General features: G+C 46.8%; 3 protein-coding genes across 3 annotated transcripts in view; 1 reads left to right on the top strand and 2 right to left on the bottom strand.

Annotated features, from left to right (window-relative positions):
• LOC103757199 (bestrophin-1) overlaps positions 1-2,699 on the top strand; it is a 9,348-nt gene extending 6,649 nt beyond the window's left edge. The window contains exons 8-9 of the mRNA XM_018081796.2: positions 374-525; positions 865-2,699. Coding sequence (XP_017937285.1) covers positions 374-525; positions 865-2,044 — 1,332 coding nt within the window. The 3' untranslated portion in view covers positions 2,045-2,699. The remainder of the gene's footprint in view (positions 1-373; positions 526-864) is intronic.
• A 168-nt stretch (positions 2,700-2,867) lies between these two features.
• On the bottom strand, positions 2,868-6,365 carry LOC103756175 (ferritin heavy chain). Its single transcript, XM_029963251.1, is given in 6 exon segments — positions 2,868-3,205; positions 4,023-4,148; positions 4,587-4,733; positions 6,096-6,130; positions 6,133-6,166; positions 6,169-6,365. Coding segments are annotated over 6 exon segments (552 nt in total). The 5' UTR covers positions 6,214-6,365; the 3' UTR covers positions 2,868-3,040.
• A 10,251-nt stretch (positions 6,366-16,616) lies between these two features.
• Positions 16,617-17,557, bottom strand: LOC112841280 (olfactory receptor 5AS1-like). The gene is given in 2 exon segments (XM_025896054.2): positions 16,617-17,347; positions 17,350-17,557. Coding segments are annotated over 2 exon segments (939 nt in total).
• Positions 17,558-22,571: the final 5,014 nt, after the last annotated feature.

The following is a 22,571-nucleotide window of genomic DNA, read 5'->3' as shown; positions in this document are numbered from 1 at the left end:
TGCCAGGGGAGGTTTAGGTTGGATATTAGGAAGAAATTCTTTACAGAGAGAGTAATCAAACATTGGAATGGGCTGCCCAGGGAGGGGGTGGATTCACCGTCCCTGGGGGCTTTTAAGATGAGACTGGATGTGGCATCGGTGGCATGGTCTGGGAACCACGGGGGGGTGGGTCAAGGGTTGAACTTGATGATCTCTGAGGTCTTTTCTGGTTGATTCTGTGATTCTATGAAAAACAACCCAAGTGACAGGAAACCACAGCAACCTCAGCCACTTGCCCCACTTCCGTGCTACACTGCTTCCTCCTGCCCTGCATCCCTTCATCTACAGAAAACAGGCTGCTCACCTTGTGTGACATTCCTGCTGTCTCCTGCAGGTCTCCCTCATGGCAGTGGATGAGATGCATCAGGATTTACCAGTCCTGGAGAAGGACCTCTACTGGAATGAGCCTGATCCCCAGCCGCCCTACACAGCAGCCACTGCTGAGTACAAACGCCCATCATTCCTTGGCTCCACTTTTGATATCAGGTCAGTGCAGGGTGTCACAACAGTCCACAGTTACACCTGGATCAGGTCTTCAGAAGGATAACACACCTGAGGAGCAAGAATGGGTAGTAATATCTTTCTCATAGTCTGTGAAATCTTGCTCTAAGATCCCTTTAGGCTCACGCAAAGACAACAGCCAGCATCCTCCATGGAAAAGGAGGACTGACCTCTTTCCCCCACTCACCTGTACTGTGAGCTTCCCTGCTTTGGGGGCACTAACACATCTGATGGCAGTACAGGGAGAGGTCTGCCACTGGCAGCAGTGGCAACGCAACCCCCCTCCCTTTGTGGCTCGTAACAGCCCTGCTTTGCCTTTCCCAGCATGCAGAAAGAAGAGATGGAGTTCCAGCCCCTGGAGCAGATCAAGGAGAACGAGGAAGCCAACCACTCCACACCATTACTGGGACACCTGGGCCGCCTCTTGGGTGTCCAGTCACCAAACTTCTCCAGGTCCTCCTCCCGGATGAACCTGCTGCGCAGGCGAGGAGACCCCGCATCGCCCTTCTCCCACTACACCTACCAAGACATGGGGAAGTCAGGAAGCCCTTGTGGCATCAGTCAGCCAAAGGGAGACTCCCAGGAGCAGTGGGACAGCGAAGATGGAAAACTAAGGGAGTTTGATGCCTTCATGTCAACCCCCTTCTATGAGAGACCTGGTTTCTACAGCGCCCCCCAGACACCCATCAGCTCCATCCCCATGATTTTCCCTTCCAGACGCCAAGGCCGGAAGAAACCACCTGCTCTCTCCAGCATTGCTGCCTGCTCAACTTCCCTGAGGGATGTCATCGTCAACGCCTCCCCTTCGAGGGCCAGTGATGTCTACAAGAGCCAGAGCTCCCTGGGCTCAGCTGCAAAGGAAACCTTCGTCTGGCCAACAGATCGGAGCAAAGGTCCCGACTCCACAGCTGTGACAGTGGAAGAGGAAAAGAACAACTCCAGGGAAGCTGCCACCACAGGAAGCCCAGGAGCACAGTCCACAGCATCCGACAGCCCAAAATTCCCCTTCCTGGCAGAGTCCCCTGACCAGGAGAAGCAGGGCAGCTACAAGAGCCTGAAGAGCTTGAAAGCTTCACACCCACCCTGGCTAACCCTGGAGAACACAGCATCAGCTCCTCCCAACTCAGAGCATTCTGGTGCCTTTCACACCCCCAGTAACAAAACCCCCGGGGGCAGCACCTCCCTCTGCTTCTCCTTCACTCCCGTGACCTCTCCAGCCCTGGAGAGGTCCCATAAGGGGAACCTGGGCCCTGACGCTCGCAGCCTGAGCTTGGAAGACGCAGCCAGCCCTCCAGACCAGCATCCAGAGGTTTCCAGGAACACGAGAGACACTGGGAATGGAAGCACTAACCCAACTCCTACGAAAGAGCCAAGAAGAGCAGAGAGTCCATCCCCTAATGACTCCGGAATCTCCCTGGCTGAGGGCGACTTCGTGGGGCTGATGGAGGTGATCATGGAGGCCAGTGAGAGCCCAGGTGAGGAGCAGATGGACCAGTACAGCTAAAGGAGACAAGGTTCCATGGGATACCTTCCTTATCCTCACACCTGGCACTCACCTGAACAGAAGGGCAGTGCTGGACATGCAGCTAGAGCCTGGCCTAGGCTAAAACCAGCACTAAGGACACACTACTCCTGGTTTTGGTACCATAGCAAGCTCAACTTCTGCTGCAACAAGAAAACCACCAAAACCCCGATTTTTAGCTAAAAGCCAAGACTGAGTGTTAAGTATTGCTGATATCTCAGCAGGCACCAGGTGTAGCCCAAAACAGGAGTATAGTTAATATGGATACTTACTTCCTCCTCACAGCAAGTAGAACTTGAGCTTACAAATCTCAGGCAGGACTTGCACTACTCCAGGGAAAGTAAGGGACTGAAGCAAGTCACATTATTACTGATGCGGACCCACAGTGCTTCTTCCAATCCTGTCTTAGCTCTTTTCCAGTACTGGGAAAGTACTGGAGTAAGGCAGGGTGTCTATACCAGCACAGGCAGCTGCAGTACCTGCCCCCACATTGCTTCCTTCCGAAGTTCCAGATCACCCCTGCCACAGATTTGAGTGCTCAGAGAAATGTGGATGGTAGCCCACACCACTCAGCTGAGCTTTACTGCCCACCCTCAGAAAATAAAAGCAAGGCTCAAGCCCAGGACCATCGTTTCATTTCCTCATTTTGGTTCCCATGCAACGGGAATTTAGAGAAACCATACAAGTTCTACTTCTGCCTTCAGCAGCAGCTGCAAGACTCCCACACCACATGACAAAATTTACCTCCCACACCCCTTCATTACAGCTGCCTTCTCTCCCTCAAAACTAAACAGGAAAAGCCAGCTGGAACCAAGTCACTTTATTGGCTGGAGGGCAGTACATAAAACACAAGAGAGAAAGGGGGTGATATTTGGTACAGAGAATGGAACTGTTTCTCTAGGTAGCTGAAGCTGCATGCACGGCTGGACATTAAGTAGGAGTCCCACTGAAACCCACAGCGTGTCTCTGGGCCAGACTTCAGCTGTCATTGTCACTGTCCCCGAGGGTGTGCTTGTCGAAGAGGTACTCGGCCATGCCATATTTTGGTGCCCCCATCTTCCGCAGGTTGGTCACATGGTCACCCAGCTCCTTGATGGCTTTCACCTGCTCATCCAGGTAATGAGTCTCAATGAAGTCACACAACTGGAAGGGAGACCAAGAGAGTTTAAATTCAGGCCCAGAAAGGAGCGGATACAGCATGACAACTTTCAAGCTGAGAGGAAGCAGTTTTTAAGTTTTGCTTCAGCAAAGCCAGAAGGAGATCAAAGTGAGGCAGGGCTTACACAGGCACACTGGCTCCAGAACCCCGCAGAGCTCAGGAAGCCTCTCCTCTTCCTCACTACAGGAAGCATTAGCCAAGTCTCTAAACAGATTTTGACTCCCCCACTACACAGCAAACTCACAACTGTGAGGATTTACACCTCTATAACAGCCCAGTTTTATTGTTTTCTTTAAAAAAGTCCCTCCAGCTTACACAGGACACTCACAAGAGTACTTGGATTCACACACATTAATCTCTTCCTGATACTAAGCAGCCTCAATCCAGCCTTGCCAAAAACTTTCATCTGTGAAGAGCCCTGTGTTTTCAGACCCTGTTCTCAAGTATCAGGGCTTGAGAAACCAGAAGTGACACCAGAATTTTGTGGCAGAAAAGCCTCATAAGATAGAACTCAACCACCTCAGAAACAAGCCTCCATAAAGCCTAATACACTTCAGAAGGAATAAAGCAAGTCTCAGCTACCATAAAAGTCCTCCTGGAAGGACAGCAATAACCTCACCAAAGGGCTAAAGGACAGGCTGACATCTGGGCCCTTCCCTCTGGAAGGGCTGCACCCCTGGTTCACCTTTTCTCACCTTTATTAACATCAAGGACACACAGCTCAGCCCTAAACCCCCACAATTAGACACATCCAGGCCCCCTCCTTGCACAGCCACATTCTCGGGCTCAGCCTCCACTTACGTGTGGGTCGTTCTTCTCAGTTGCCAATTTGTGCAGTTCTAGCAGTGACTGGTTCACGTTCTTTTCCAGGTGCAGGGCACACTCCATTGCAGTCAGGCCATTCTCCCAGTCATCACGGTCTGGCTTCTGCCAGGGGAAAGCACAGCCCATGTTTTCTCTAAGTACCCACAGATCAGTAGGGAGCAAAGCCTTTAGACCACCCTCAAAGCTTGTCTGGATCAAATTCAGACATTTAGGTAACAAATACTTGATGTGCACTCAGAACACAACTGAATGCAACCCCCCAATCCCACTTCTCAAAACAGTCCACAGAGCACTTCTGCTGTTAAATTTAATGATGATGAACCAGTTGCCTTCTTGTTCTGCCACAGGAAACCATTACCCTCTTCTTACACAAAAAGTACTTTTTCTTAGTCAATCAGCATAAATTATCAAATTACTACACGTCTCAAATGACTCTGCTTCTCCAGTGTCAGCTGCTGCTCCTTCTGGGAGAGGACCCAGAGGGAAACCCACCTCCTCCCAGCCCCCAAATGTAGTTCTGGGCCGGGAGAGCCCACTCACCTTGATATCCTGCAGGAAGATGCGCCCTCCCCTCTGGTTCTGCAGCTTCATCAGCTTCTCCGCGTGCTCCCGCTCCTCATGGGACTGATGCAGGAAGTACTTGGCAAAGTTTTTCAGAGCCACATCATCCCGGTCAAAATAGTAGGACTGAAAAATAAGGATTCACAGGCTCAGAATCCCAAGCTAAGCCTAAAGTGTGGCTTCAGATGTGTCTCCTCTCAGCCCTGCCTCAGGATGGCCCAAGTCCAATCTGAGGCCAGCAGACAGCAAGGCAGTGTGTAACAACCCTCCCCTTACTATTTTTCCAACTAAGATGAAATCTTAACCTGTATCCCTACCAAGGACATAAATGGTAGTTGTGTCCTTGGTTCAGTTCTGAAGATACAAAAAAATCCCCGATACCCCACAGATACCTGTTCTGATCACCATTCAAATGCCTTAAACTGCGGCCTTGAAAAGCCTTTTTCATGGAGAAATCTTCCCTTTGTTTGCTCGAGCTTGTTTACCATGATCACAAGTCAGGGTTATGACTTGCAACACCAGCTGAGTGGCCATTAACTTTTAGGTACTTCTGCAATAAAGCTCTCGCGCCTCCCTAGGCTTTTCAGGGATTAGACTAAAGAGTACACTTGCTACTTTTGGAGAAAAATAGCAGTATTGCATTTAAAAGACAAATCGAACTAAAATATCAGGTCAACAGCGAATACTGTTTTGAAAGCCAAACCCCCCCCCCCCCCCAACAACAATTAGAAGCCATCACACAGCTTGTCTGTTCCTCAGTCACGGCCATTAGCAGGATTCAATGGAACTTTCGCATCAACCGCCACTTATTTCCCAAACTACTACAGAATTCTCTGCTGCTAAACCAGCAGCCTGGAGGTTCAAAGCAAGACACTAGTGCTTTGAACTATCATCCACCAACGGAAGAACAAAACAGCATTAAAACTTTTACAGTAACACAGAAACAAGCCGTAAAGTGCTGGATGTACATGCCACGACATTATGGAACGCCACCGGAAAGTCTCAAGTTCCCTGCACGTCTAAAGCTGCACAGAGGTCAGAGCTGCTCCTTGCGCCAGAGCAGCTCAGCGTGGCCAAAACCGGACCCTCGTGCCAAGCGAGACAAGTAGACACAGGGCCAAGGAAATCGCGGATTCCTCCTGATTCACGGAGGAAAGAAAAACCGTGCCTGGGAGCCGAGCACGCCCGCGGGAAAGGTGCCAAGCGCCTCGCTAGGCAGGTCCTACTATCCAGCCCAGCCCCAAGGGCAGAGCCGGCCGGGAGCCGCTGAGCCGGGCTGATAACGGGGCCCACAAGGGCAACGGCCGCGGGGTCCGCGAACACCGAGATAAAGGGCCTCACCTACACACAGGGGACGGCCCACAAGGGCCCGGAGGCGCTGGGGAAGGAGGAGGAGGAGGAAGAGGAGGAGCTGCGCCCGCAGGCACCGGCCCGGCACCCGCGAACCCCCCCCGCGGCGGGGCCGCGTGCGGCCCGTCTACCCCTCGCCTCTCCCATGCTGAGGTACACGTAGGACGCGTAGGCTCCAGGTTGATCTGGCGGTTGACGGCGGCCTTCGCAAGTCCTGGTGGTAGTTCTGGCGCACCTGGGAGGGGGGCGCTGCCATGGCTGGGTGTCCGGTGGGTACGGCGGTGGCTGTGTGAGGCAGTGGTGTTGTGGGTGTTGTGGAGGGGGCGCGGCGGGCCCGAGCGCGGCCGGTTCCGTCCAAGCACTGTTGACGCAGGAACCCGCTCCGCTCCGCCGCCGACGCGCTCTGAGGGCCGTCCGCCCCGCGGCGCACCTTTTATACCGCCGCGCGCCGGGCGCACCCACCGAGGGGCGGGGCTTCTGTGCCGCGCTTCTGCTGGCCCAGCATGACTCAGCACCCGCCCAGGCCACGCCCACCACGGGGGCGGGGTCCGCGCGCGCCGCTTCCCTCAGCCCCTCCGCCATCATGGAGTTGGTGCTGTTGGAAAAGCCCTCAGGGCGCGCCCTGCCCCCGGCCCCCAAAACACGCCCCCAAAGCGTTTCTAAATGTTTCTAAAATCCAATCTAAATCCAGAAAAAAGAAAAATCAAAAAGCAAATGTTAAAAAACTGAGCCCTCTGGTAAGGAGATGGTTATTTCAGCTGCTTTTAGTGCTATCCCAGTCAGTGCCATAATTTATTTTCAATAAACACTGGGTTCTTTAGTCATTCAGTTTGCTCATTTATTTTCAATCACCACTGGACTATATTACTTTGTGTTTTCTGTAGTTTTAAGCTGATTAAAAGTGCAACTTTGAGGGTTAGAAACATCCTGCTTAACCGAGACCATCTTTTAACATCAAACTCCCAAGATCTAGGCTTTTACCAAGCCAGCGTTCAATCCTGGCTTTTACCAAGCCAATGTTCACGCTGAAATCCATCAGAAATTTAACTTACTGGGCCTGTAAACTCAGATTACATAGTTTTTCTTCTATTTACTGTGCCTGTAAACTCAGATTAAATATTTCTTCTACGTATTGAGCCTGTAAATTCAGATTAAATAGTATTTCCTCCACGTACTGAGCCTGTAAACTCAGGTTAAATAATTTTTCCTTTAACCAGTTCTTTCTACAGCACTTTTCCAGGCAGTTCCAAACAGCCTGGAGGGAAGAGGGAGCCTCTGCCTTCCTTTGTTTCACCGTTTTCTGTCGGTTAAACATCAGAAGTAATTAAGATCTATAAGATAACGTGGGTCATACCCATCGCTTCAGGCTGCCAGGTACACTTGAAATCTGTTCTCCTCCCGCGCTAATGCTTATGTAAAAAACAACAACAACAACAACAAAAAAGTCGTAGCTGCTGGGCAGACTTGTATGACTATGTTCACACCAGAGTGTTTTCAGCTCCCTGGAACATCAAACAGACCTTTATAATTACAAAGTTTATAACAGCAATATTTCCTCTGCAGTTCGGACAGTCTGTGCCACCCGTGATTAAACGTCAGTGAGATTAGGGAAGTCTCAGATTCTGCTTTCTGGATCCACTGCGAGTTGCACAATGCACATGATGTTTGGTGACAGCAGATTTACGTGGGCAGGAGAGGAAACATGGGGTTGCACAGCCGTGTGTCATGCCTTGGTGACCAAGGTGAAGAGTTCAAAACTCTGGTTTTACATGAGATTATGTTCAGCCGTACCCAGATCTTCCCTATCTCAAACTAGTGTTTTAATTTCAACTTTACTTCACACTGTTTCCTCATGGTTTGGTTTAAGCCTTCTTTTATCTTGTACTGTTCTTCCTGAAGATGCATTTAATCATAAAAACCTTGGATGGTTTAGGTTGGAAGGGACTTTAAAGTCCAACCCCGTGCTGTGGACAGGGACACTTTCCACTATCCCAGGTTGCTCCAAGCCCCATCCAACCTGGCCTTGGACACTTCCAGGGATGGGGCAGCCACAGCTTCTCTGGGCAACTATACCAGGGCCTCACCACTCTCACAGCCAAGAATTTCTTCCTAAATAGTGAAGAATTTCTTCCTAAAGGACTTTACAAGCATTCTTGGGAAGAAGCCTGCTAAAAGCATCACCTTATTCGGCTGGACTTCCCATCAAGTAACATTCACATTTAGGAGGAAATTGTGCCCTGTGAGGGGAATTGTTCCCTAGCACAAGTTGCCCAAAGAAGCTGTGGCTGCCCCATCCCTGGAAGTATTCGAGGCCCAGGGCCTCTCCCATCCTTGTGTGTGGATTTTGAATTCACATCTCTCTCAGCTGCTTTGTTGGTCTGAAGTAAAGGCATATTCAGGCTGCCTACAGGCAAAATCATTGTATTGTCTGCCTACACAAGCTTCAGATTGTTGAAGACAATCTCTGTTTTCCCTTGGATAATATCCCATCAGGAACAATGGAGCAAGCTTTTCTTGTTTACAGCTTGTACATAGAGCACAGACCCTAAAATCTGCCAATTTAGGGACAGTTATGCTGAGCTTTAGGTGTGCAAAAATAGGGCTTCTTTGATGAATGTCCCCATATAAACACAAAAGGTCATCAAGTCAGAGATCAAGATATACCTGAAGGAAAAGTTTCCATGACTCTTACAGCCACTTTAATATAATTTATTCTGACTCTACCTATGGCCTTCTCGTGCATGACCTTCACAAATGACCACAGTGACCTTCCTGGGGGTTGAAAACAGGACTTCTAAGCAAATACTGGACAATATTTGCCCAAAGTAAATTCTGAGGCAGATTTTTGCTGATACAGTCCCTGAGCAAAAAACTTGGCATGAGACTTAGGCTTACAGTTAGACCTTCAAAAAGAGGGCTGCCTTGGTGTGATCAGAGAGAGCCAGAATGCTCAGGAATGCACAAAATTTCTTTAACATCTGTAGAAACAGTTCACCTATAGCTTTAAAAATGCTTGATTTTGTCATGCTGGTTTAATTACAGATTAATAACAGATCTCAGTTAAAAATCAACAGCTGTCCCAGATGCAGTGAACAAGAAAGTGCTGAATATGCCTCAAATATTAAATCAACAAAAATACAGTAACCTTTTCTTTTTTTTCCCCCCCAAAGCTCAAAGTCCTGTAAATAAGATAAACTGCATCCAGTCAAATATTTGTTATGGAGAACCTCCATTCCACCTACGAATTTCAGTGTCATTCAGGTCCCAGACTTTCTGTAAACACAAAAGCAACTCTAAACTTGGCTCCAAGGTTGATCATGTGTGGGGAAATTTGACACTGATCTCAACTGTGAGTTTTGAAAGCTGTTTACTAAACACATCTGGGCTCCATTTGCTCTGTGAGATTAACTGCAAACTCCTTCTGTAGCTCCTTGGGCAAAACGTGGTGCAAGTTTTTCAGTTGTTTCTTTTAGGTGTCCAAATTTCTCCACGTGGGAAAGCCGGGATTTCACTGAGTTTTCCCTTGGTACTTACAGCACAGAATGCAAATGACTGGGGAACACAGAAGTGCTGGTTCCTGGAAACACTCTCCAAAGACAGAAAGACAAAGGATGTTTGAAGTTATGCTGGGAAATTTGCCTTGGAGACTGAACACGAGGCTATTCTGATTCAGGAAAAAAAAGTCCCGAAGACAGACTAAAGGATTTTGTAAACAACTAATATAATCCCTGTTTTAAACAGACAAACATTTTCTAAACTCTGTTACAGTTTTTTCTCTCTCTTGAACATTTTTGCATACAGTCTGAATGAAATGCCATAGATAACAATTCTCTACTTTGTCCACACTACTCTTGATTTTATTTTTATATATTTTTATTTATTAGTTATTTATTTTTACAAGCCTCTAAAAACACACTTAGAGTTAATAGAGTGAGGAAAAACATTGTTAATAACATGATAATTCTGTCAGCCCAGCATGGCCAGAAGCAGAATTTGGTGAATTTACTTGCATGTATCAGCCCCTTTTAAACTAATTTCAAGACCAACTTCAATATCTGTGACAGAAAAGCTCCAGTTTGGATTCCAAAAGCATCCTGTGCACCAGCTGCATGTGCTGGAGCTTCCACAACAGATTTTTCCAAGCTGCAAAAGTCACAATAATTTGATGTTGACATTCCACCACAGGCCACGATCCACAACATTTACTACACTGTCATGATCCTCCTGCGGGGCCATCCACTTTATTTCCCTCTCAGATTTACCAAGTGTTAAAAACCAGGGGATGGGTATCATTCCTGTTCTCTATTTCTGTTTATTTTACTTACTCTAAAACTGGAAAAAAATTGCAAATAGAACCACCCATCTAAAGTCAACAACCACAGAGAAATTTCTCAATATACCAAAGGATCACCTCCTTCCCACCATGAATTCCCCTGGAAAACACTGGGGAGTATCCAAGCCCTCATGAATGATCAGGCAGCTTTCATTCTGAGTAGGATACACAGGCAAAATGTTGTTTTTTAAAGATGAGGTTTCATCTGGGAATCAAAAAGAGGTGTCTGTCCTCCCTGTCCCTCATGCTGCCACCTTGTTTTCCACAAAAACTGGATTTGTTACCCTCCACCGAGACACTGATTCTTTATTTCAGACCACAGTTTGCACCTCAGGCCTCAGTTAATTTTGTGAGGATGTTCCTTAGGCACAGTTTGTGTAGCATCTTGAACAGATATTACAAAGCCTTCCAGAGAAGGTGGTGGCTGCTTTTATATTCAGCCACCCAGAAAAGGGGCTGGCAGGCAAATGCTTTCAAGCATGATGAGAAGAAACAAGCTTTTACAGGGAACTGGCGGTTAAAAACCGGCTTAAAGAACATGCAGCAGCCCGATAAAGCACCACAAAAAACAAGCAGTGGCCCATGTCATGATCTCTGTCAGGCAGGATGGGCGGGGGGAGCACCTCCAAACTGCTGCTGCTGCTCAGCAGGTCTCTCCAGGAACTCATTTCATGGATTATTTTAGAGGAAGTGAAGAGATTAAATCGATGTAGTGGCTTAGAAAAATTGGAGGGATGTTGTCTACAAGAGGTGAGAAAGCAGGGAGAGTTTTCTGGGAGCCTGTGGGAAAAGCAGGTTCCTGTTGTGCTGTGAAGAGACACTGAAAACACCCGTGTGGTTCATGCAGCTGAGATGGAGCCACAACTCCACAGCTTTCCTGCTAGGTATAATTTCCTCCTAAGTCACATCCCAAACCTTGGCATCAAGGTAAAAAATATTTAAAAGCAGTTCAAGGGGCTTGAGTTGGACCTGCTCCTACGTGTGTGACCTGTGGAGCAGGCAGATAGTGTTGAAAAGTAGAGTATTGTCCCTGAAAAGTCAGCTCTGAATGAGCTGGACACAGCTCCTTCCACAAGCCAGCAGCAGCTGGGTGGGGAGGAGACCCACTGGTGCTTTCCCTGCCTACTGAATAAACTGGGAAGAACCTGGTTCTCTGTTTTTAAACTTATTCCACCAGCATCTGGGGGGGGGGGAAGGAAAGCCATAAAATTAGGAGAGAGAAATAAAACAGGAAAAAATAAGTCTCTATAAGAGCAAGGCCTGACCACGATAGTAATAAATAGGTTGGATTAAGTCGTTGTCTTTAACTTTGCAGATGTTGGGCCAAGCCCACAGATATCAGCATTCCAGCAGCTAATAAAACAGTGACAGAGCAGGCCCCCTGCTCCATCAGGGCAAGGAGATAACAGGGAAGGGCAGCCACAGGAACATATGGACTCCTCAGCAATCACATCTGGCTGTTTCAGACTGGGCAGAACCATTAACTCCAGGCAGAGCACCAGCTCTTAAACCTTGGCCACCAGGTCTTGCTGACCTGGGGTCGTGGCCAGAATGCTGGGAAGATGCTCCCACTAAAATTATCAGTTTTATGTGGTAGCAAAGCTCTCAGACTGCCCTTGGACAGCAGCCACCTTAATTTCAGGTTTAAGGCAGCCAGAGGAATGCTCTGCCTGGTCTAAGGAATCAGTTCTTCCACCCAATTGCTCTATGAGTAGCTTGCTCAGTCATGCATGGCCACACTGCCCAAAACCTGTCTAAATAGGCAGTGATGACCAAGACTGAAACTACTCAAATCAGGAACTTTCCAGTCTGACAAGAAAAAAAACACAAGATTTCCGCTCCACACTTGTTTAGCACAGGCCAGGCCCTTCCTTGCTTTGTGTTTGGTGCTCCTGGTTCCTTCTAAAAGCCACTGTGAAGGGACACAACCCTCAGGGGAGCAGCAGGTTCAGTGTAAAGCTGCACCTTGCAGCTGAAACCTTCCCACGACTCGAGGCTGCCAAAAGGGGGAGACTGAATTCTCCACCCACATGCCTTGTCTGTCTCCTTTCCCTGTCCCCAGCCACCCTTAGAGTGTTCACCAGGGTCTCTGCAGGCAGAGACCGGCAGAAAACAGCATTTTTGGCCAGTTTCTAGGGCTGGCTTGGCCAATGGATGGATCTAAAAGCTCCAGAGTCATGAGACACATGGAGGAGCTCAGCCAGCCACTCCTCAGCCAGCAACTCAAGGCAAAGGGTGAACTGCCAGGATTTGGTTGAGATGCCAGGAATCCTGGGAGCAGTGAGGATGTTCAGTGAGGCTCAAAAGGGTTCTCTTACAAAGCATTTCTGCAGTCAGGAGGTGCAGGTTGAGCAACAGGCTGACATCAGCTAAAACAACAGCCTGAGGGAGGGAGAAGCTCCAAGGCGAAACCACGTGGGCATTTCTTAGGTCACCAAGAAAAACAAGAGTTTCTGATTGGGAAGAAAAAGAAGCCAGAATTGCAGCATTGTTACTTAATCCAGGAAATTTTGTTTAGCAGAGACCAGCAGGCTCAGCGTGACCACATGAAAAAGCTTTTTCTTGGAATTCCTAGGCGCCTGCATCCCTGCCTCAGCCAGGTTCAACTAACAGTGGGGAGTGCCTGAAAAAGGCAATTCCAACCTTTTTCCCTGCCTGTATTTACTCTCATGTACTCTGGAGTCACCAGGCTCTACACCCCCCCCCCCCCCCCGTAAACTTCAAAAGGAACATGGATGACTGTCTGTGTCAGCCTAGGAAAGATCCACTTCCAAAGTTTTCTACTGGAAGCCCTTGTCCTTTGCATCACCAGATTAGTCCTCCTTGCAAGGCTGCGACATCACAAAATTCATCAGGTGGGAATGGGAGGGTTCAATACTTTCTTGCTTTATTCCAGAGGCCAGAAAAGCAGCTCAATCCACAGAAAAGAGTACTTCCCAAACTACTTCAACCTAAACTGCCCCACAGTCACACCACAGCCACAGAGAGACCTGTAATAACAAGGATGACAAGCTGGGAAGCAGCTGGGAATTGCAGAGACTGGAAAAAAAAAAGAGGAAGGGGACTGAGAATCTGTGTTTCCACAGCCACATCCAGCATAAGAACCACCGGTGCATGGAGAGGCTGAGGAATGGGAAGAGAAAGTGACACCACCGTTACTTTAAATCAACTGGAAACTTTCTCTTCTTGTTCCAGGGCCTTAAGAAGTGGCTTTTTCCAGAAGTAATTGGGAGGAGACAGTTCTACCCCTTTCCCCCTATCACCCTCAGCCATAGCCAGCCCCATCTCTCTGTTTCAGTGAGTTTCTGCTTTCCTGTCAGGTGGGAGGATCAGGACTGAGCAACAGCACCTAAGAAAGCAAACAAACCCTGAGAGTTGGATTGGGAATTGGGAAGTGGGGGAAGAATCTCTTCCTGACCAGCACATGACTTTTACTCATCTTCCTTACTGAGAGTGAGATAACAATTCATTATCAGGCAATGTGCTTTGCCTGATATCTACAATAACCAAATTAACAAAGTCACGATTCATTTGCCAAGGACAAGTTTTAAAACCCACTTTTTTTTCTCCTCTTTGAAAACCTGTGTTATACTAGAAATCAAGAGACAAAGCAATGTTAATTAGCTTTAATTTCAGCTCTAATTTCAGTCCAGTTGCCTTGTGAAGGATGCTGACCTTTACAGCTCCCTCTAGGAGGATTCCTGAAACTTTGTTAACATTCCCATCTTCTTCCAGCACCAGGATTACAGTCAAGAATTAGAACACTGGGAAGCTGGTCACAACTCCCAGCACTCTTCCTCCCATTCCAACCTCGAACGCAGAAGCTTAATAGAATTTTGGGGACGGTGGAAGGACAACAAAGCTGGCAGTGGTGCCTCCCAGTGCCATTCCGTGGGCACAGCTCACACACCAGCCCGATCCTGTCATGGGAAAACTCCTTTTCCTAGAAGTCCTTCCCACTCTGTCGGTCTTCACACACATCTGCTCTGCTTCCTGAGGCTGTGTCACAACCCACTGGAATCCTCTCTCCCGTGGCAGAACCGATCCGAGCAGCACTTCCACACCGTGGAGGTGCGGGTTTGTCCCGGTTTGTCCCGGTTTGTCCCGGTTTGTCCCGGCCCGCCGCCGAGCCGCCACGCGGGGCGCCCCGCTGCGCTTGCACACGCAGCGGCAGGGGTGCTGACGCGGTGGAGGCGCGCTCCGCCGCCCGGCACGCTGGGAGTTGTAGTCCTTGCGGGCGCGGCGGGAGCGCGGCAGCCGTACCCCCGCCATCGCCGCTCCCGGGGCCCGGCGGGGCCCCTCCGCCGGTCTCCGGGGCGGTTCCCGCACTGTTCTCGCGTCATGGACACTTGAGGATCTGCAGAATGTTCTATGCCATCCCCCAGCGCTGCCGGGATGCAGCGCTGTGGGGATCGGGCAGCGCTGTGGGGATCGGGCATCGCCGTCGCGCTGCGATGACATCACTGGTGCTGACACCGCCTCAGGCAGCGCGGTCAGACTATTCCCGGTTTTTTTTCTCTGCGCAATGACAATCATTTTCCGGTGTAATTATAATAATTTCCCTGCTGTTACGTGGCCTCCTGGCTCTGTGAGCCACTCACAGCTCCAACTCTGCCACTGACTGTACTCGTAACTCCCTGCTGGGACACGGCACTTAGGACACATGGTTAGTGCTGGATTAACGTTTGGGCTCGATTTCAGAGGTCTTTCCCATTCTTAATAGTTCCACTGTCTGACAGCTCTTCCCACAGCACGGTTTCTCAGCAGCCCGAGCCACAGTTATGCAGTTGGGCCATCCCACAGTTGGACCTTGGACACTCGGCCCAGGGAGCTGAAAGCTGGGAACAACATGACAGGGGAGGGTTACAGAGATGTTTTCAATCCATAAGAGGAAGGTTTTGCTTCCTCTGAGGTTGTTAGCCTGCGAAATTACCATTTTCACTGTTCGTAAGACGAAGTCCTGATTATCATTGAATCCCAGAATCCCAGAATGGTTTGGATTGGAAGGGACCTTAAAGATCATAGAATTCCACTCCCCTGCCATGGGCAGGGACACCTTCCACCAGACCAGGTTGCTCCAAGCCCTGTCCAACCTGGCCTTGAACACTTCCAGGGATGGGGCAGCCACAGTTTTTCTGGAAAACTTATGCCAGGGCCTCACCACTCTCACGGGGAAGAATTCCTTCCAAATATCCCATCTAACACTGCCTCTGTCAGTGGGGAGCATTCTGTGGGCTTGGAAAGGATGGGATTAGGAAACCTGTTGTTTAACTGCAGGTTAGAGTGACAAGGAGCAGTCAAGGGCAACTAGAAGGGCTTCTACAGACATCAGCAAGTGGAAAATCCACCAAAAAAGGGTCCAGTGCTGAAATGTCAGGAATTCTGTGCAGACAAAGCAGAAGTACCACACCCATGTTGTACCAGGATACAATTAATACTTGTTTATACTGAATCCAGACACAGGTGTGCTACAAAAGTCTGTCTTGATATCAGTGCGTGTGTTTTGTAACAGTGCCAGGCCCATAACCACCAACAAGCATTTCACAACACAATTAGGCAGAAATAAAAACCTAATTATGCTGTGGGAAGGGAAACAAGGGCTTGTGGTCTGCAGGCAGAAAGAGATGATGGAAAAATACATACAAGTAGTAAAACTGTCAGGAACACAGGAGGAGAGCAAGCATGAAAAATGTCTGGGGGGAGCAGAACACGCAGGGAGGTGCCTAGTGAAACCTGAACAAGTCCAGCCACAAAAATATGGTAACACAAATAAATAAATAAATAGATAAATAAATAAATAAATGACTCCTTTCTCTGTAGCGGGTACGGCAGAACTGGCTGTCAAATATGAGAAGTGTTTTCCCTGTACAAAAGCTTTTAGCTTTCCAAATCTAATACAGAGAATCACACCCATATGTAATAATTGTTTTAACTGGACTTTTCTTTCAAACATCTTGGTGAAGAGTTGTCTTGGTAATTGTAATCTGCAAAAATATAACTTTCTTCTGCATTCGGGATAGACTCGTTATGGACAGTGAGGAGAAAGAGATCATGGAATACTGGGATTGTTTGGGTTGGAAGGGTCCTTAAAGACCATGTAGTTCCAGGGTTGTCACTCACTGGATCCTTCTGGGATGGGATCCACCTGACCTGAGCTTCTGTTTGATAAGGTGATTCACCTTCTCAGTTGACTGCTTTTTCCCATTGATTACCAAATGGACCTGGGAAGCAAACCTCCATGCAGATATTCCTAACGACTCACCTACATTTAGCCCAATGGTTCCCATCACTGGTGCTTTTATTGTGTTTTGGACCAGAAACACACTCTAAGAAAATCCCTGAGAAAAGACCCTCCTCTCCACTGTCCTCCTCAGGGCATCCTTCACTTCTTTGTTCCTCAGGCTGTAAATCAGGGGGTTCAGCATGGGAAAGACAAGAGTGTAAAATGCAGACACTACTTTGTCTGTGTCCCAGGAGGAGTGGTTGGAGCTGGTCTTTAAATAGGTGAAGAGGAGGGAGCCATAGAACAACGCGATGGCCATCAGGTGGGAGCTGCAGGTGTAGAAGGTTTTGTACCTGCTCTCAGCCACCTGGATGCGGGATATGGTGCTGAGGATGCAGATGTGGGACACAGCAATGCTCAGGAAGGTGCTGGTCTGGATGAAGCCACACAGGGTGACGAGCAGGACCTCACTGAGGCGTGTGTCAGAGCGGGAGATCTTCAGCAGCAGCGGGATGTCGCAGAAGTGGTTGATCCATCTGGAGCCGCAGAATGGCAGCGAGAATGCGAGGCAGGTGTGGACCAGCGAGGTCAGACCCCTGCTGAGGAACGCCCCAGCCACCATGGAGGTGCAGATCCTGTGGGACATGGCCTCAGAGTAGAGGAGAGGCTGACAAACGGCCACATAGCTGTCATAGGCCATGACGGCCAAAACGAGTCACTCAGTGGAAGCGGCAAAGAGGAACATCTGCATCCCACAGCCAAGGAAAGAAATGGCTTTATGCCGGGCCAAGAGGTTCACCAGCATCTTGGGAGTGATGGCAGAGGAACAACTGAGTCTAGGAAGGATAAATCGCTCAGGAAATAATACATGTGGGTGTGAAGGCAGGCACTGAGCCGGACGAGTGCCATGAGGCCGACGTTCCCCACCGAAGTGGTGCCGTAGATGAGCAGGAAGAGCACAAACAAAGGAATCTCCATCTCAGACCAGTCTGTGAAACCCAGGAGAATGAACTCAGTCAGGGCAGTGCAGTTTCCTTCAGGCATTTCATTCCCTTGTGTTTGGCTTTGTGCACAAAAGATTTGTCAGGGGCTGACTTAGTCCTGGTGGATGTCGAGGCACAAATGCATCACATCCTGCACAGGAAAAAGTGGTGGAAATTCAGGCACCTTGCCCAAGTCAGAGGGGAAACCAGTGGTTTGGATGATGCCCATTGAAAGGAAAGCTTAGGAGGACAAAGAGAGCTTTAGAGACACATTTTAAATGTGGAATTCCTTCCTGTATATTCCTTTAGTATCTGTGAAATAGGAGCTCGGGTGGGATTTTGTAAGATCTAGGCCATAGTGTATAAAAACCATCCATATAAACCCACACCAGAGGTATTGGAAAGACTCTGTGTCCTTTCTTGGTGAAGGCTTGGTACACCCAAAAATCTGAATTATTTTCTGCAAGTGACTGTTTACTCCAGAAAATGTCTGGGTTGAGTCAGGTAAGCACAATATCACTTGAGAAAAAATATCTTATTGAAGTATAAAAGCTGCTACACATTTCCCTGTGTTTCAAGTAGAGGAAGCAGTTCAGGCACAGTTAATAATGACTTTTCTTAGGCAGCAAGAAAATGAAATACTGGAAAAGTTGATTGAAATGCTGAAACAAAAGCAGATTTATTTTTTTTTAGAAAAAAAAAAGAAATAATAAGTTTGGAACAAACAGGAAACGTTGAGTTTAAAGTGAAATATCGCATGTCATTCTAGGATTCCCTACAAATATATTGTGGGTTTATTTTCCCGAGGCTGATTAATTCTTAAGCAGTTAATGAAAAGCAAGTCATGAAGATTGTTTTTAAATATTCAAACTTAAATATTTTTAGGATTTCCAAGCAGTTTTCCCCACCTTTTGTTTTTTTTACCTGAAATTATTAATTGAATTTGAATTGGGCTCAGTCTGCTAGAAAATGAATTCTGGGTATTAATTTAACATTTCAAAAAAAACCCATCATTTTAATTTTGAGAAAGTTAATACACATTTCTGCTGATGCCAGTATGAATTCTACACAGGGCAGATAAATCTTGCTCACCTTTACAGGAAAAATAAGGATTACAGAAGGACATCTAATAAAAGAACTGTTAATGCAGTTAAATAATTCTGTAAATATCAATGTTATGTGGGCAAAGCCACAGACAAACCAGAAATGTCTATGTTGCCAAAATAAAATAATTATAATTTAAGAAGCTTCCTCCAGGAGAGGATGCTAAATGGTTCCAGAAAGGAGGATTTTAGGTTCCAAAGGTGTTTGCAGACACTTGCAGACACAACAAATCTCACCTGCATTTTGCTTTGTAAAGGTTGGTGTGAGGAAGTCTGGATGACCAATATAAATTCCAGAATTTTGGATGATTACCCCTAAGTCAGGTGAATCCCATTTTTGGCAGCTTTGATCTTGTTTTTCAAGCCTTGGAGAAGGCTTAGTGCATCCTAAAATCTCAATGATTTTCTAGAAATGACCATTTACTCCCTAAAATATCTGGAGTGACTCAGGTCAGGACACAGGTCCCTCAGTTGATTCCTAGAATAAGGTGACAAGTTCCACAAACATTCAATTGAGGTTTACTTTTAGCCAAAAGATCCTGTTACATTACCATTGATTTTGACACCACCACAGGCAATTTGAGAGATTCCTGGTGAAAGGCCAAAAATAGAAGATTTCAACCCCCCCAAATATGCCTTGGTTATGTACACGTGGCTGTTTCTCCTTATTGTCACCTCTTGATCATGCTCTGAAATGAACTCACAGAAGCACGAGCAGCTGCCAAAAAGTCAGTGGTCTCTGATGAAGACCTGCAAGAAATTTCAGTCCCCAGATAAAAATTTAGACAAAAAAATAATAATTTAAGAAAACCACAAAAATTTCCCCCTTTTTAAACATATATTAGTATTTATTCTTTATTTTGTTGCACGGTGATGCAGCAGCCTTTTCCTTTGGTGGATCCAAAATTCACACAGTCAACAAGACTAAGACACAACTTCTTGAATGGAAGGAAATTTTACTCATCTAGAGACTCACCTGCTAAAGAAATATTTGAGGTTTTTTTCCTGGATGCAGGAAATGCTTCTTTTGGGGGATGTCAGAGGTTTTATATCTTCCTTTTGGACACAGGAGACCACGAGGGAAGAGAAGAACAACCAATTAAAGTGCTCCTGGTGTTTTCTCAGCGTGGAAGTATCTCAATGACATTATGTGCTCTAAAGATCATGACTAGAGACCCATAAAGTGTGGTTTTTAAAGCATCAAAACATTGCTAAAAGTGAGGATGGACGTTGAAGAAAATTGGATTCTCAACCCATGATCTGGAGTCATGGATACAAGGCCACTGCTATCTTGAAGCAAAGACTTTTAAAATGTCCTTAGAAATTGAAAAAAGAAAATTAAATTTAAAATTGAAAAATTTTAAATGCACCTCCAAGTGAGAATTTAGAAAATGGAATTCCAGCAGTCATTAGAACTTTTGGCGATGTGATTATGGTCCTATCAAATTAAAGGTGCTGGTTCTAGTCCGATATAATACAGAAATTATACACAGATTTGAAGCAGTTTAACTTGTTACTTTGCTACTTATATTAAGCAGGCAGTTGATCTCTTCCCTTCATATAAATTTAGTTGATAAAATAGGAGATAATCCTGGTTCTTTCATAGGAGAGTTGATATTAATTGACTGTGACTTGACCTTCTAGTGGGAGAGTTGGAACTAGATGGTCTTTAAAATCCCTTCCAACCCCAACCATTCCATAAATATTAAATATATATATATTATTCTCCAACTAAGAAGCTTTATTTGCATTTTTTTGCCTTTTCCTTCCTTCCACCTAGTTCATGTGCACAGTGGAGGGCACATAAATGTTCATATCACATACTTGAGGACTTACATGTGGGAGAAAGCAAAATACCATGGGAGAACTGATGTTTATTTCTCCCATTTCAACCAAGTGTCTATGGAGAGATGGGAAAGCTGCACAGAGGTTTCCAGTGGCCAGTGATAGGTGTGTTTGGACCTTCCCAAGCTCTGGGCAGAGGCTAAACTATGACACCTAAGAGAGATGTGATGGATGCTCTGGTTTGAGGGAAAGGCCATCCAGGAGAAGAGGGGAAAACTACCATGTTTGGATGATTATTTATATCTCTGCTCTTTCCTTTGATATTCTTAGTATGGGTTTCATCACGCAAAGAATTAAAAGTTACTTGTCTAAGCTTAAATTCCTGACATGTAGAGAAATAATCCCTCAGATTCTAGAAGGATCCGGAGCACAAACATCTCTGTGTAGGCTCATGGGGACATTGCTTCTCTGAGTTCTGGAGAGGACTGTGTGTCTTTTCTGACCCAGTTATGATTTCAGGGAGCAGGCACATGCCTGTATTAATCACTTCTCTAGTATTAATCAAGAATCTCAGATGACTGTAGAGTGTTAATTAATTAAAATACTTCTTAATGATCCAATAGGGAAGACTGTCAGGGATGTAAAATATCTTTAGATGAAATAAGGAGAATATGCACTGGAATTAACTTGCACTTTGGTGTTCATAGAATGAGAGAATCCTAGAGTGGTTCAGAAGGGACCTGAGGGACCATAATTTTCCAACTCCCCTGCCGTGGGCAGGGACACCTCCCACTATCCCAGGTTGGTCTGAGCCTCGTCCAACCCAGTCTTGGACACTTCCAGGGATGGGGCAGCCACAGCTTCTCTGGGCAACCTGTGCCAGGGCCTCACCACCCTCACAGGGAAGGATTTCTTCCCAATATCTGATCTAAACCCTTCCTCTTTCAGTTGAAAGTCGCTTAAAGCCGAGTACTTAAAGGGGAACTACAAAGAGGACCAAGTCTCTCTCTGCACAAGGTGCCTTGATTCTCTGATTCTGTCTTTTGTATACAGAATTAAAAAATATCAGGGGAAGGGAAGACAAAATGGCACTGAAACACTGAGTGTAACTTTTTTTGATTCCCAGAATTTTGGAAATTTTAAAGCCAGAACTAGAGCCCAACCTGAATTCCACAAGTGGACAGTATTTTTAGAGAAAAGTAAATAATTTACAACCTCTTTCATTTTTTTCCCTTTTTTTTTTTCTGTGGATGTTAAACCACCTATTTTAGTCTAAGTCTTGGTCTGTCTGAAATGAAAATAATAAACAGTGTTATGGAGAGTGGAAGCTAAAAGTGAAACTAAATAATAGATGGATCCTGAAAATTGAGCCGAGTTAGACTCAAAATGGCTCCAATATCTTCTTTAGCATTTTAACCTGAAGAACAACAGCATGGTGATATTTCAGGTGAAAATGGGGATCAAGATAACAGTCAGAATGGGATGGTCAGATATTCCTACTGTTTGGTACCATCTCAGACCAGGAGCCTTCAACCACCTCCCAGGAGCATGAATTAATTAATTAGCCTTGAATGATGCCCAGAACTGAGTTTGGACGTGGTGGGCTGTGTGCTGGGGAAGTCTGCATCTCCTGAAAAATCTCTTTGGGACAGTGTAAGGTGACCCCTTGGATAGATGAAGCTTTTAGTGGGCAAATACAAGGAGAAATGGAAAAATGATCAGCACAGAGTGAGAGAGGAAAAGGGAAGTTTGTCCAGAGCCAGACACCAGCCTTGTCCTGGACCAACCCTGACTCCCACCACACCTAAAGGAGTGTTTAGTTTTCAAAAACTAAATTCTTCCCATGAGTCAAAGACAGGGCAGAGAAGGCAAAACTAAAATATCAAGAAGAGGCCTCCTCCAGCAGCAGGTGGAGGCAAAAGTCATAGCATGAGCCACGGGAAGCCTCAGCAGACCCAAACTCCAACAGCAGCTCAGTCATTACATCTATTTCCATCCCAAATTACCCTCCCCAAAAGAAGGCCCTCCCCTGGGAGCAGCCACCCAAGGGTCTTCAGCTTAACAAGCCCTTCTGGGCAACCTGAAGAAGCCTCTAAAGATCTTGAAACCCTCTAAGGAAGCTCATGGCAGACCTACTTCATCCTTCTAACAAGCCCCTGGGGACAAGTTCACAGACACTAAGGAGAA

Source organism: Manacus vitellinus, unplaced genomic scaffold, assembly GCF_001715985.3.
Source record: "Manacus vitellinus isolate BGI_N305 unplaced genomic scaffold, ASM171598v3 scaffold_57_pilon, whole genome shotgun sequence".
Taxonomy (NCBI): Eukaryota; Metazoa; Chordata; class Aves; order Passeriformes; family Pipridae; genus Manacus; species Manacus vitellinus.
This window is presented reverse-complemented; position numbering and strand designations above follow the sequence as displayed.